Source organism: Pelodiscus sinensis, chromosome 11, assembly GCF_052426305.1.
Source record: "Pelodiscus sinensis isolate ZL-2025 chromosome 11, ASM5242630v1, whole genome shotgun sequence".
Taxonomy (NCBI): Eukaryota; Metazoa; Chordata; order Testudines; family Trionychidae; genus Pelodiscus; species Pelodiscus sinensis.
Genome location: NC_143062.1, coordinates 49,132,257 through 49,147,098, shown reverse-complemented (window position 1 = coordinate 49,147,098; position 14,842 = coordinate 49,132,257). Strand labels below are relative to the sequence as shown.

General features: G+C 45.7%; 1 protein-coding gene across 5 annotated transcripts in view; it reads left to right on the top strand.

Annotated features, from left to right (window-relative positions):
* Positions 1-14,842, top strand: part of PTPRG (protein tyrosine phosphatase receptor type G) — a 659,416-nt gene that overhangs the window by 416,861 nt on the left and 227,713 nt on the right. For all 5 annotated transcript variants that reach the window (XM_075938464.2, XM_075938462.2, XM_075938461.2 and 2 more), the window contains exon 5: positions 155-250. In XM_075938464.2, the coding sequence (XP_075794579.2) occupies positions 155-250 (96 nt within the window). The remainder of the gene's footprint in view (positions 1-154; positions 251-14,842) is intronic.

The window sequence follows — 14,842 nt, the reverse complement described above, 5'->3', positions numbered from 1 at the left end:
CTGTTCATCAAAATGCTAGTTAAAGGAATTCTGCTCTGTGATATTGTCTGTCTCCGAGTTGTAACAATTGATCAAAGGGTAGCACTGCATGCCACTCGAGTTAAAAGTTACACCACTAGCCAATTGATTCACTTGTGTTTTTTAATTTTTACAGATGCAGATTTACTTCTACAATCCTGATGACTTTGACAGTTTTGGAGCAGCAATTTTAGAAAACCGGATAATAGGAGCCATGGCTGTGTTTTTTCAAGTAAGTCCCACAGCAGTTCCAGTACTAAAACCGAGAGTTCGCCGGCTCTTTTTCATTCATTGTCTTCATTGACTTGTTTCTTACTTAATGGGTGCATCTGTTTTCTCGCTCACACCTGTCTACATGAAAGATATTTCATATTGTCTAATGTGTGATTTAAAATGTAAATAAGTATGCTTAGAAACATAATGAAAATTTGTGCATGAATTATTCTGATTTTATACCTACTTGACTGGTGCACAGATTGGAGATCACATTTATCATGGAACTTACTTTGCTGCTGAAGCGCATTGCTCAGGTTCTCAGCATGTTAACAGACTGATGTAAACACGCGTTTGTTTGTAGAAAAATTGAAATTCAGACATAATTAGCCAGCAGATGAATCAATAACTCCAGTCGGTTTTTCTGTAGCAGTCTCGGGGTAACAGGTTGGGAATTTCTGCATTCCTTTTCTTAAAAAATATAGTCTGATGAACATAAATGTCCTGTTAGTTCATTTGCTGGCTCATAACACTTGAGATCTGCCATCCTTTTCAGAGACTGCTGCATATGCTGGTTGGTGGGTTAAATGAGATTGAAGTGGTGTTCAGTCGGGTGCACTTTTTTGCCACTTTACATCAGAAGAGAGGCTATCCTTTTCTGATTGGAGGATAAATTGGGGTGAGTGTGTTGAAGCAACACCATTGAGGTGTCACAAATAGAGTAGTATCAAATGAACGATGTGAAACAACCAAAGATAAGAGCATAAGAATGGCCATACTGGGACAGTCCGATAGTCCAGCCAGCCCAATATCCTATCTTCAGACATTGGCCAATGCCAGGTTCCCCAGGGGGAATGAACAGAACAGGGAATCATCAAGTGACCCATTTCCTGCTGCCCATTTTCAGCCTCTGACAAACAGAAGCAAGAGACACCTTTCCTGCCCATCCTGGGTAATAGCCATTGATGGACCTATCCTCCATAAATATATCTAGCTCATTTTTTAACTCTGTTAAAGATCTGGCCTTCACAACATCCTCTGGCAAGGAGTTCCACAGGTTGATAGTGTACTGCGTAGAGAAATAGTTCCTTTTGTTTGTTATAAACTTGCTACCTATTAATTTCATTTGGTGACCCCTAGTATTTTTCTTATGGGAGCAAGTAAGTAACTTTTGCTTATTTACTTTCTTCAGTCATTTTACAAACCTCTATCATATTCCCCCCTCTCTTAGTCTCCTCTTTTCTAAATAAAGAAGTCCCAGTCTTTTTAATCTCTCCTCATATGGCAGCCTTTCCAACCCTCTAATCATTTTTGTTGTTCTTTTCTGAACGTTTTCCAGTTCCAAGATATCTTTTTTGAGATAAGATGACCACAGTATTCAAGATGTGAGCGTACCATGGATTTATGTTGGAGCAATAAGATACTCTCTTTCTCATCCCTTTCTTAATGATACCTAACATTCTGTTTGCTTTTTCACTTCACATTGAGTGGATGTTTCCAGAGAATTATCTATAGTGACTCCAAGATCTCTCTCTTGAGTGGGGTAACAGCTAATTTAGTCCTCATCATTTTATATGTATAGTTGGGATTATACTTACCAATATGCATTAGCGGCAAGGAGTCCTTTGGCACCTTATAGACTAACTGAAGTGTAGGAGCATAAGCTTTCGTAGGCAAAGACCCACTTTGTCAGATGTTAAACTAGTTATCCCCTAGGAGGAGTAAATAGTAATTAACCTTTGACATGCATCTGACGAAGTGGGTCTTTGCCCACGAAAGCTTATGCTCTTACACTTCAGTTAGTCTATAAGGTGCCACAGGACTCCTCGCCGCTTTTACAGATTCAGACTAACACGGCTACCCCTCTGATACTTGACAATATGCATTAATCAACAAAAAATTCATCTTCCATTTTGTTGCTCTGTCACCTAGTTTAGTGAGATCCCTCTGAAGTTCTTCAGTCTGCTTTGGACTTCACTTATGTTCTTACTATCTTGAGCAGTTCAGTTTCATCGGCAAATTTTGACACCTCGCGGTTTACCCCTTTCTCCCGATCACGTATCAATATGTTGAATAGGATTGGTCTCCGTATGGAGCCCTGCAGGACACCACTAGTTACCTCTTTCCATTCTGAAAACTGGCCATTCATTTCTACCTTTCGTATCCTATCTTTTAACCCATTACTGGTCTGTGAGAGGATGTTCTCTCTTATCCAATGATAGATTACTTTGCTAAGAGCCTTTGGTGAGAGTCCTGGTCAAAGGCTTTCTGGAAATCAAAATACATTATATCTACTGAATCCCCGTTTTCCACATGCGTGTTGGACCCCCACCTCCCTTCCCAAGAAGCTCTAGTAGATTAATAAACATGATTTGCTTTATAGAAACCTTGTTGACTTTTTCCCCCAACAAATTATGTTCATCTGGGTGACTGACAATTCTGTTCGTAACTATAGTTTCAACCAATTTGCCCAGTACTGTGGTTAAATTTACCAGCCTGTAATTGCCAGGATCACCTCTAGAGCCCTTTTTCAAAACTGGTGTCACATTAGCTATTCTCTAATCATTAGGTACAAAAGCTGATTTAAAGGATAGCTTACAAACCACCTGATAGTTCTGCAATTTCCCATTTGAGTTCTTTCAGAACTCTTGGGTGCATGCCATTGGGTCCTGGTGACTGTTTTGTTTAGCAATTTGTATAACTCCTCTTTCTGAAATTAGATGCTACCGTGTTGGGCAGCTGTGGTGTTTTTCCTGACACCGGGATGTTCATTTTAATTAGATTACGGTCACTACTTCCAAGGGGTCCGGTTATATTCACCTCTTGGACCAGAGCTTGTGCTCCACTTAGGACTGAATCAAGACTTGCCTCTCCCTTTGTGGGTTGCAGAACCAGCTGCTCCAAGATGCAGTCGTTTAAAGTGTCAACAAACTTCCTTGCTTCCCATCCTGAGGTGACGTGTATCCAGTCAAAATGGGGACAGTTGAAATCCCCCACTATTATTGAGATTTTTATTTTATAGCCTCTCTAATCTCCCTCAGCATTTCACAGTCGAATTGTCCAGGCCCTGATCCTGCGAAGATTTAAACTTGTGTTAAATTCTCCACAGCTGGAGCAGCCACGTGGACTTCAGTGTTAAGCATGACAGCTGCTGTCTTGGCCAACACAAGGGACTGAACCGTGGAGACTCTAGAGCTCAAAGCATGTGTCTTGAACTAAAGAATAGTGCACAGCTGTCGGCTGGACCAGATTTGTGTCCGCTGTGGATTAGGGACGCATGAGGCATGCTGACCAATGGGTTACAGAGGCACTTCAGTAAGTCATTGGAGGGTTAGAGGTTAGGGGAGAGGGAAACGGTGAAATACGGAATTTCTGTATTTCCACGGTTCAAAGAAGAGAAGGAAAAAGCCTCTAACGACCTTTGCAATCTGACTTAAAACAAAATAAACAGCTGTAAAGTTAAAATAGTTATCCCCTAGGAGGAGTAAATAGTAATTAACCTTTGCAAACCATGATGCATGTCTAAATATGAAACACCTCTGGCTCTCTGAAGACTGCTTCTCTGCTCCACTGCACTTCCATTGTGGTCATAATCTAGCTGCACATTGCATGCTGAGGTTATCACGGAGTGGGAGCTAGTGAATCCTGACTTAGACCAGCCCCTCCCCCCCCCCCCAAAAAGAGAGAGACGAGAAGGCTTCCCTCTTTCCTACTAGGTGCTGAATACGTCTCTTAAGAATCACTCTTTGAGGGCATTATGCAAATAACCTTCCTCATATTGATGCCTCATATTGATGTTTTCAATAACTTTAAAATCACCTTGAAGAACGGTTCTTTAATTTCTGCCCAGAAAATTCCAGGATGCGCCGGTCGACTTCTTCTCCTTGAGATCTTAGAGCCATAGCTTTCAATTTTGTAGACACTTGGTTTTTGTGTGGTAAATAGACCCTTCTCACTCTTCACTACCTAGGAATGTTTGTAACTGTTGGATTAATTATGGAACAAAGTTTGTTTTTTACATACAAAAAGGAAATTAAGCAGGGCCTGTTTTGCTACATAAATATTGTATTATGTAATTGATTTGCTAGAGTTTGCCATTAATTGAAAACTTGAATTATTCCTAAGGTTTGAATGCAGTGTTGCACTGGATGTGTGTGTGTAGCGCTCTGAATTTATGGTCTGGCAGGTGTTTTGTGCTTGACTGATATTCACAAATGTTCCTTCTGCGTTCAGGTTCCCCAGTAAGTGAATATTATACTGAGCTATATAATTATTGGTGAAATATTAAATAATTAAGAACCTTTCTTTTCCGCCTTTTTAATAATTTAAGTTAGACCATATAAGAATTTTCCTTATTGAATTCATTATGTTTCAAGGGCACTTTCCAAGTATAGTGTATTGGATCAGAAGTTGACTAAATTGAAGCAATTACAGCTTGGTTGTAATGAGTGCTGGTGACGTCTGTATTTGTTTCATTGCTTTCTGAAACTCATCTCTAGCCTTAATTTATTTTATTTTAAATGTTGTCAGGGCAGTTGACCTCAAGAGTGAATAAAACTACAAGGTTAAGTTGAATGAGAAAGTCATGCAGGTGCAAGCAGCATGTATTCATAGGTGTTAATCTGGGTTTGTTCCTGATTTTGGTTATACTACTCAAAAAAATGATTCTCTAAAAATGCTACCACGGGGAGTTCCATGTTGATTGTTTCTCAAGGGCTCCATCTCAGATGGTTTCAGTGTACAAAGGAAAGCAGTATTTATTTTTCTGACTGCCCGACTGTGCTCTCCAACCGGGATCTGAATGACAATATTGTGCATTTTATTTGAAATCTTCCCCCCCACCCCATGCCGAGGGCCAGCATGAGGCCTGTGTGCCATTGAAGTCTGACTTATGCCCTGTTCAGCCTTGATCAGATTTCACCCTAGCAGCTTGTCGGCGATGCGCAAGGCAGGAGTGAATCCAGTTTACTCTCCCATGAATGAGCTGGCTCTGTGCCTCTCGTAGGAGTCGGAACTCATTTTATCATTCATTACAGATGAGCCAGTTCATCTCCTTGCATGCATAGGAAGCAGACTAGGGATGTTAGCAAACATTTAGTTTTGTAAATGTGTAAACTGCTGAGGCAGCAAAGAACATAAGAACGGCCACACTGGGTCAGACCAAAGGTCTGTCCAGACCAGTATCCTGTCTGCCGACAGCGGCCAATGCCAGGTGCCCCAGAGGGAGTGAACCAGCCAGGTAATCTCTCTCCTGCCATCCATCTCCACCTCCTGAGAGAGACTAGGGACACCGTTCCTTACACATCCTGGCTAATAGCCGCTAATGGACTTAACCTCCATGCATTTATCTAGTTCTCTTTTAAACCGTGTTATATTCCTAGCCCTGACAACCTCCTCAGGCAAGGAGTTCCACAGGTTGACTATGCACTGTGTGAGGAAGACCTTCCTTTTCTTTGTTTTAAATCTGCTGCCCATTCATTTCATTTGGTGGCCCGTAGTTCTTATACTATGGGAACAAGTAAATAACTTTTCCCTATTCAAAAGGGATGTGTGGGGGCCCTCAGAGGCAGTGGGCTCTGCTGTGTACAGGCCGGACCTGTTATGACTGTAGCAGGGCTATTTTCTGCTTCTATTTTAAATCATCTGTTAACAAGCTTATTGTAGGATAATGTGCTGAGTTAATCAGATATATTAAAAAGGGCATTCAGTGATGATTAGAAGCCTAGGCCCTGGGGCAGGAGGGAAGGGAAGGTGTGTTTTAAAACCATTATGTACTGGGTATCTCTCTTACGTTGCTATTTGGGTCATTCTGCCTATCGCCCTATCATGATTTCAAAGCGAAAGTACTGCTAGTAAAAGAAGCTTTTCCATTTCTCTATTATCCTTCTGTTCAAAAAAGTGTGAGCAATTTACTGTATATTTCAAGAATCTGTAACCCACTACTTCCCCCTTTTTTTATCCACTGTCTGCAGAGGTGCTTACAGGCCTCTCCATCTTCAACCGTCCCCTACAGTATCTGCTAACTGCTTGCCCTGTACAATTTGTTCTACCTTGTATTTAGCTGTGAAGCTCCCAGTACCTTTGCCAGACTTGGCAAAGAGTTTTCTGTGGCTGGAAAACGTCTCTCTCTCCAGCAGAAGTTAATCCAATAAACGATATTCCCACACCCACCTCGGCCGACTGGATGGAGATTGTTTTATGATGTGTGCAATAGTCTACCACTAGGATCTGGAGTGAGACCAGGATGTTTCACATCTGAAATAGGATTCTTCCGCTGTTTGGCGGCGGTGGCTATCGCAGGGCATGTTTACAAAGTCGACCTACCTTGTGTCCGCATGGAGCCGCTGCAGCGATGGATCACATCGCTTGTGCATGTCTGCACCCCCAGCCGTGGGTCAGCAGTGCGTATCCTCACCTGGAGCACTGTACCAGGTAGAGTCTCGGGGGGGGGGGGGTGACACCGACACACCAGCGACCTCACCACGTTGTGTTTGCTCTGTGCCGCTCGAGGAGGTGGAGTTAGTGAGTTGACCTCGTGGGGGGATTACATCAGCAGGCGTGGAGTGTAAGCGCAGATGCTTACGGAGGGAGGCTGACACAAGGCAGTTGACCTCGACCTAGCTCTGCAGTACAGACCAGGTATCAACCTCTGCTAGGTCTCCATTCAGTGCAGTGGTTCAGGGCAGGCTTCATTGAAATGAAACTATCAGGGGTGAGGAACCTTTTCTGAATCAGGGGCCGCTGGCCCACAGAAAAATTGGGAGCTTCACACAACTTTCACTGCGGCAGCCCCTGAGGAAGGAGGAAGACCCTCCCCATATCCCCCCCACACACCAGAGCCTTGGAGAGGCCTAGGCTTGTAGATTTTCTGCGCCCAAGCTCTGTGGGGGGAAAGCAGGGAGCACCAGTGTGGGCTCCCCAATGCAGGGTTGCCAGGTGCCCGGCATTCCACCGGACAGTCCGGTTTTTGGGTCTCTGTCCGGTAAAAAAATTCAGAAAATACCAGACATGTGCAGTGTCCGTTATTTTCTGGTTTTCCAGCTGGGCGCCCGACGGAAGCCTGGTGGGGGCTGGGGGAGTGGCTGGGAGGCGGGGTACGATCGGTGTTGGGAGCCTCTGGTTGCGCCGGTCAGGGGTGTTGTGGAGCGGTAGCTGGACTCGCTCGTGCTTCACCGGGACCATGCGTGGGATGGGCCCTGGGATCTGTGTGTGCCTGGGTCAGTCCCGCTTCCCACCGGCCGATTCTCTCCCCCCGCCCCTCCCTCCAGACAGCCCCACTCCCTCGGACCCCCTCCCGGCCAGCCCTGCTTCCTGCCGGCCGGTTCTCCTCCTCCTGATCTCCCCTGGCCAGCCCTGCTGTCCCCCTCCCCCGGCCAGCCCTGCTTCCCGCTGGCCACCCCCTCCCTGATCTCCCCCAGCCAGCCCCGTTGCCCCCGACCCCTCTCCCCCGACCAGCCCTGCTAACCGCTGGCCACCCCTCCCCCCCCGATCACTCCTGGCCAGCCCCGCTGCCCGCGAACCAGCCCTGCTTCCCGCTGGCCAATTCTCTCCTCCTCCCCACCCATCCCCAACCAGCCCCGCTCCCCCCAACCCTCTCCCTGCAAGCCCTGCTTCCTGCCAGCCGGTTCTCCTCCTCCCGATCTACCCTGGCCAGCCCTGCTGCTCCCCTCCCCTGACCAGCCCTGCTTCCTGCTGGCCACTCCCCCCCCCAATCTCCCCCAGCCAGCCCCGCTGCCCCCACCCACCCACCAGCCCTGCTTCCCACCCCCCTGCTCCTCCCAGCCAGCCCCCCTCCCCTCCCGGCTGGTCCCTCTCTCCCCCACTCTCCATCAGGAATGTCCAGTATTTTTTCTGAATACCTGGTAACCCTACCTGGTAATTCTACCCAATGGTGGGGGAAGCTCTGAGCTTCAAGGGCTGGATCCAGACAAGCCAGGGGCTGCATCCAGCCCCCGGGCCTTAGGTTCCCCACCCCTGAGATACGGGTTAACCTAATGCTTATGTGCTTTGGGGACCCTGGCCTAAGTTACTGTGGTACGAGCCAGGGGGTGACCTGGTAACCAGGAAGTGACAGGCCACAAATCCCCTTAGCAGCCCTTGAGCCAGCCCCGTATTAGTTTATATAAGGCATACGCACAAGTCCCATTTCAAATGAATAGTTACACGGGTTAAATGCATTCAGCCAAATTGCACTGCTCTTTAAAAAAAAAAAAAAAAAAACCGTATCACACTGTAATTCATTGCACACTTCACTACTTGCTTTATTAAAGCCAAACTGAAATGTGTTCAAAACAAACATATTGCTTTTACATTTGAAATATTCATCTTCCAAGCGTACAGTAGATTCATTATTGTGGAGAGTACTTCAGCCCTTGATTACCGCTGTGAGAAGACACAATACTGAATCCCAAAGCACCCGTTAAATATTCGATAGCACCGAAATTCAGGAGGAGGTAACAGGGTTCTTATTTCCACAAGGAAGGTGTCTAAATGTGCTTTACCATTGAAAAAGAAAACAGCCGTGATTAGTGGTTATGTCACAAGTGGCTGAACAAGTAGAGACGGTCCAATAAAAAACCGTTTTTAGAACCGTGTTCAGAATTCCTTTGCTTTTCAAATACCCCTGTAAGGACGAGTCGTGCAAGTATCGTCCAGGGATGAAGGGGTCTGTCAGGTCCCCAAAGGTGAAGCTAGGCACAAAGGTGAGGCTCCCAAGGGGGGCTGAGAGGCTGCGCATGGTTTGCAAGGCCTAACTTTCAGCCCCCCCTGCAGCCTGGAAGAATTACCCTACGCGGTGCACGGAGTCAGGCCCCTGTGAATGGGATTCCCCAAAGCCAGCAAGTGGAGCAGGGAGCCAGGCAGCAAGAGGAGGGGTGTCCGTTGTTCGGGGTTCACCCCGGAAACGGCACGGGGGTGGCACCAGGCAGCACCACTGACCAGCCATTAAAAGTCCTGGTGCTGGGACTGGCAGGCTCCCTACCTGGCCTCATGCAGCTCCCCAGAGACGGTGACGTATCCCTTCCACTCCTAGGCAGAGGTACAGCCAGAGGCCTCCATCTGCTGCCCCCACCCTAAGCGCTGGCTTCGCAGGTCCCATTGGCCTGACTGAAGCTAGGGTTGCCAGATGGTTTAACTAAAAATACCAACCTCCCCTCCCCCCAAAAAGGGGGGGCAATTCTGTTGAGGAAAAAAAAGGGGGAGACCAAAGTTGTTGAGCAAATAAATAAATACATTTAAAAAACAGCATGGCCCCTTTAAAAAAAGCCTTTGAAGCTTTTTGCCGGTGGCCATCTTGTTTTCCTGATCGAGCCAGAAGACAGCTTCCCTGCAGATCCAGGTAAGCGGGAGGTCCAGTGGGCTTGGGGGGGGGGGCAGGAAGGGACCCGGGGGCTGGGCCCAGTTGCTAAGTGTGTGCAGGGTTGCCAGGAGTCCGGTGTTTTCGTCTACTGGCAGGGGAAAAAAAATCAGAAAATACCGGACACCTGGCAACCCTATCTGAAGCCCATGCCCCCTCCCACACCCAAACTCCTTCCTTGTGCCTGCACCCCTGAACTTCCTGTCCCAGCTTGGTGTCCCTTCCTGCACCCTGAACCCCTCATATCTGGCCCCAGCCCAGAGCCTGCCTTCCCAATCCAGAGCTGGTACCCCAACCTCCGCCTCAGCCTGGAGCCCTCTCCTACACCCCAAAACCCTTGTCCAGCCTAACCCACACCCACACCTCTGTCTGGAGCTCTGACCCCCTCCCACATTCCAGCTGGAGCCTCCTTCTGCACCCTGAACCCCTCATTTCTGGCACACCCAGAAGCCCTCACCCCTCCAGCATTCCAGCCCAGTGCAAGTGAGTGAGGGTGTGGGAGAGGGAGGGAGGGAGGCTGGAGGGAGCGGGGGTGGGGCTTCAGAGCATGGCCTTGGGGAAGGGGAGAAGTGGAGGTGTGGCAAGGGTATTCAGTTTCCCGCAGTGAGAAAGTTGGCAACCCTACCTGCAGGCCCTGTGATCTGTGAACTTCTAAACGGTTCGAAGAGAAGATACACTGTTAATACAGCTCTAAGAAATAGCTTGAGATCCTGCGGTCAAAAGTTAGTGTTCAAAGGTGCCTCTCTGCAGATTGAAAACATCTCTGCTTCCCTTTAGTGTGTATAGTTGCAGAGAAAATCATTCAAAGACAGGCCTGGGAAAGATGAGAGCTTGCCCTCCGAAGTGTTTAAACAGCAAATCCTGAGATGTGCTTAATATCTCAACTAGCATTTGGGTCATTAAGCACAAAGCACTAAACAGATCTCCAGCATTTCTCTCTCTGACTAACATTTTCAGACGCGGGCGCCTACACTTAAACATGAGGGCTCATCCAAAATTATGAATTGAAAACATTTTTTGGTTGGAAAAACTAGGTTTTGAATCAATCGAGCCCTTTTATGGAATTTTCCTGAGAAAATTCCCAGCAAATCATGTTGTTGTTTTTTTCACTTTTGTCAAAACAGCAAAATATGTTTGACAAAAGTGGAAAGGGGAGGGGATATTTTCCAGCCCACACCATTAGGATGCGTCTACACTGCACCGTAACTCAAAATAAGATTATTTTGATGCCATTTTGTCATTTGGTTCTATCTGTACAGCACCAAATTTCAAAATAAAACGCTATTCCAAAATGTCCCTTCTTCCTCATAGAATGAGGTTTACAAGGATGTCAGAATAGCGAGCCCGAAATAATGGGCTTCCCATGAAGACGTGGGATAGCTATTTCGAGATACCCCGATATCCCGAAATAGCATTGCAGTGTAGACATACCCTTAGGTATCTAAATAAACGTGAAACTTTGGTGTTTCTTGACTTCTGAGTGCTTAATATTTGCAGCTATATCTTAATTTAGTTTCTTTGTTTGGAATTGATCTAATAAGGAAATGTTTTAGTATTAAAACAAATGTCTAAAGATTTTTTTAGAAACTTAACTCCTAAAGCTATATTTTATCTCCTACATAAGTGGCCTCATATTCCAGAATGTTGAGCAAAAGAACACCTATCGAAGCCTTTCATTTAGTTGCGAGACTTCAGAAGTTCTTTTGATTCAGGGGAAAATACTGATGGTACAAACACTGCAGAGTTACTTTGGCCCGACTCCTGAGAGCTCAGAATCTGAATTTTTGCAAAGTCCTCGAAAGGCTTGCTCCCATATACCTCAGACAAATGCAACTCCTGTTCATCCCCAGAGGAGTGTGGGTTTTGGCTCTCTTGTTCACATCGCTGTGCACTGTTAGTGATTATCCATTAGACGTGTTTCAGGCTGATCCATTTAGAAAGACTGTGCTGAGCATAGCTGGTGTGCAGTGATGTTCACATGCATGTGTCGGAGAGGTAGACTCTGACGACTGAAACTGACCGTTCCTGGAATGAAAGGTGTCTCTCTGCTTCTGCTTGCCTCTGTTCTGCCAACAGGCATTTGCAATCTCTGGATCATGACGGCTGCACCCTGCTGTGTGGAAACTTTTCTATCCACAGGCCGACTGTGTAGTGCAGAAAGCTAATCTTGTGCACTTATCTTCCACTGGGCTCAAACAATCCGTTTGCCCTCCTTTCTCCTGCTTTAGAAATCGTTCCATGGTATTTTTCAATGGGATGCTGCAGTACGAAACCAAGGACCACGAACAGATGACCTCCAGAATATAAAACCTTCAATTAAAGCTTGGTTTAGGATCAGATTTAAACAGAACATGCTCTTGTCAAAGAGTAACAGAATGTGGTTCTCTCTGCTATGTTTAACCAAATAGCAGAACGCAAAGTCGGTCTTTCGGCTTGGCTTTTTTGGTTTAGTTTGTTTTTTTTAATCTGTAGAAATACAGCTTATTCCCAATCAGAGAAAGGAGTGAAATTGTGTGTTGTCTTTAATTCACTGTAGATATCTCCTTAGGTTCTAGTGTTCATTAAAGTTTGTGTTGAAATAACTATCGCCTTAGACTTCCATGTCTCTGTTCCTGTTGTATTAACAGAGGGGATAACTTACAGTGGTGACGGGTTGTCTAATGACTTTTTGCTGCTACCTGCTTTTAGTGAGACACCATATTCCATCGCTTTGATTTTTTAAATGAGAGTGCCAACATTACTGATGATAGGAACAAAAAACTATTAAACTATTTCCTTACTGAAAAGATTCTGGATTTAGATTTGAATCCATCTCTAACATTTGGTGGGATATCTTCTCTTCTCAGAGTTTTAAGCTAACTCTTATTTAAACTAATGGGATTGTCATGAGTACTGAATGGAGAATAGACTCCTTTACCCATGCTCTGTAACGTTCCTTTGCATGTCAGGATTGGTGTCTTTTTATTTATGGCATGTAAGTGGTTTTGACTTGCACCACCTTTGCTTTTTCATGTGATTATTAATCAATTAATGTAATAGATTAATTGGAATCACTTACTTGATTCACTTACATCCTAATTTGTTACATTGCATTACTTTAATTATCCCATTATTTTAAAAGATGCTTTGGATTTTTAAATATTGCCCTTAAAACGCATTCCGCATCTTTTCATATCTTCCCTTTTCAATAGAGAATCACTGCCTCTGTATTATTTTTTAAATGCTGGACAGTGTCGTTCCTATAGGAATATTTATAGTGGGACAAGGTGTGTGAGATCTTTTATTGGCCCCACTTCTGACCAGAGACAAACTTTCGAGCAACACAGAGCTCTTCTCCAGGGCTTAGAGTTAAGGTTCTCAGAGTGTCACAGCTAAATACCAGGTGCAACAGATTGTTGAGCGTAAGTAGTTAAAGTGTCTATTATTTATAGTGTCTATAAATGTCAGCCTCCTGAACATAGTAATTTGTTTCTCTGTGAGTTATGAGTGTCTTGCCTTTAATAATAGAAATTAATTTTGTGGCTATACAGTAAAAATTTTTAAATGGATAGAATATACTTGATGGGTGTTTCGTTAGCAGACTCATGCTACCAATGCTTAGATGTCTAATATGTAAAAATTACAGTAGTCAATCATAGCAGTCATATTATCTCACACCCTGTGTGGTTTAGAGAAGATTGATAACCAAGGATGCCTGCTGATTATAATTATCAGAATAAAAGAACAAATTAGTTGGATATTCCCTAACTACAGCAACCCTTAATGTTTCTTGCAATTGATGCTTTGTTAACAAATTACAATTTCAGACTGTTTACGCTTTTGTCTCCATGAAAGAGGTATTTTTAATGCACCATTTTATGAGCATGTTTACAAACACACACACATCCATACACACACACTCGGGGCTGGGCAAAATGTTGCCCATGGGCTGGATCCAGCCCGCCAAGCCACCGGCTCTGGCCCACCGATGCAGTGGGGAGCCTGAGGGAGATTCCCTGCCATCCCCTCCTGCATGGTTCTCAGAAAGGCAGTTGCCAGCTGTTTGTGTTTCACGGCTTTGATCTGGAGGAAAGGGGAAGAGGCTTCCTGTGCTTCCCCCCGCCCCCAGCACAATCCCATTGGCCAGGTTCTGGCCAACAGGAGCTGCCGGTTTGAAGAACAGACAGCATGCAAAGCACCACTTCCCCCTCCCCTCAGGCTCTTATTCACCAATGCACATGGCCCCTGCAGCCTGGGGAGGGGCGGGGCAGGCAGGGAGGCTGCCTGAGAAACCTGTTGGGCTGCTGGCCAGGAGTCACCCAGGTAAGTCTCCTGGCCAAAGCCTGCTAGTGGAACCCCAGCCCTTCCCCCACAAAGCCAAACTCACTGCCCCTCCCCCGAACCCATACCCCTTCCCAGACCCTGCACCCCAATCCCTTACCCCAAGTTGCCTTCTGCACCCAGCTTCCATCCCAGGCCCTGCACCTCCTCCATTAATACCCTGGAAGACTGCGACCCTTGACCATGTTCCAAAATCTTGGATTGCGCCCCCAACAAAAATTATTGCCCACCCCTGGTGTAGACAAAGAAATGTGAATGCTGCATGACCAAATGCATTCCTTATTAGCCTGGCTCCGTGCAAAAAGGTCAAGGAACTCCCTCACTAAGATCAGAGCTGCCTATCAACATCTATGGCCCTGCTAGTGCAGAGTTCACACACTGTCATGCTCCTCTTTGTGTCTGTAGCAGTGCAAGGTTGGTGGACTCCATCAGTTTACTCTGCCATCCAAAGAGCCCTTCCTCCTCCCTGGGGACAATCAGCAATCGTTTCTTCAATAGGAATATCACAGTCCAGGTTGCAGTTGGATCTAAACCTGATCCTTTTTGTGTCTGAGAGAGAAGACACGAATAGAACCCTGAAATAAGGAACCGTCTCTCTTTTTAACGATCATAATGTGTGCAGAGTCGTGATAGAATGGGTCTCCACTGCAAATATGGAAGGGCAGTAGTACTTGTAAGTGTCTGTGTCTATCCCTTTCACTGTGTTCTCTTGCCCGGTTTATGGCCAACCACTTTGTGGAGATCAGCTTTGTCTGCTCTCCTAAAGAGTCTGCCCTGGTGCCCAGAGTAATCATTGTTTTAGGGTTGCCAGGTGTCCGATATTGACCCGGACAGTTCAGTATTTTTGCCTCCTGTCTGGTAAAAAAAAAAAAAAAAATTCAGAAAATACCAGACACCTAAAATGTCCAGTAGTTTCTGATTTTTTTTCCCTGCCAG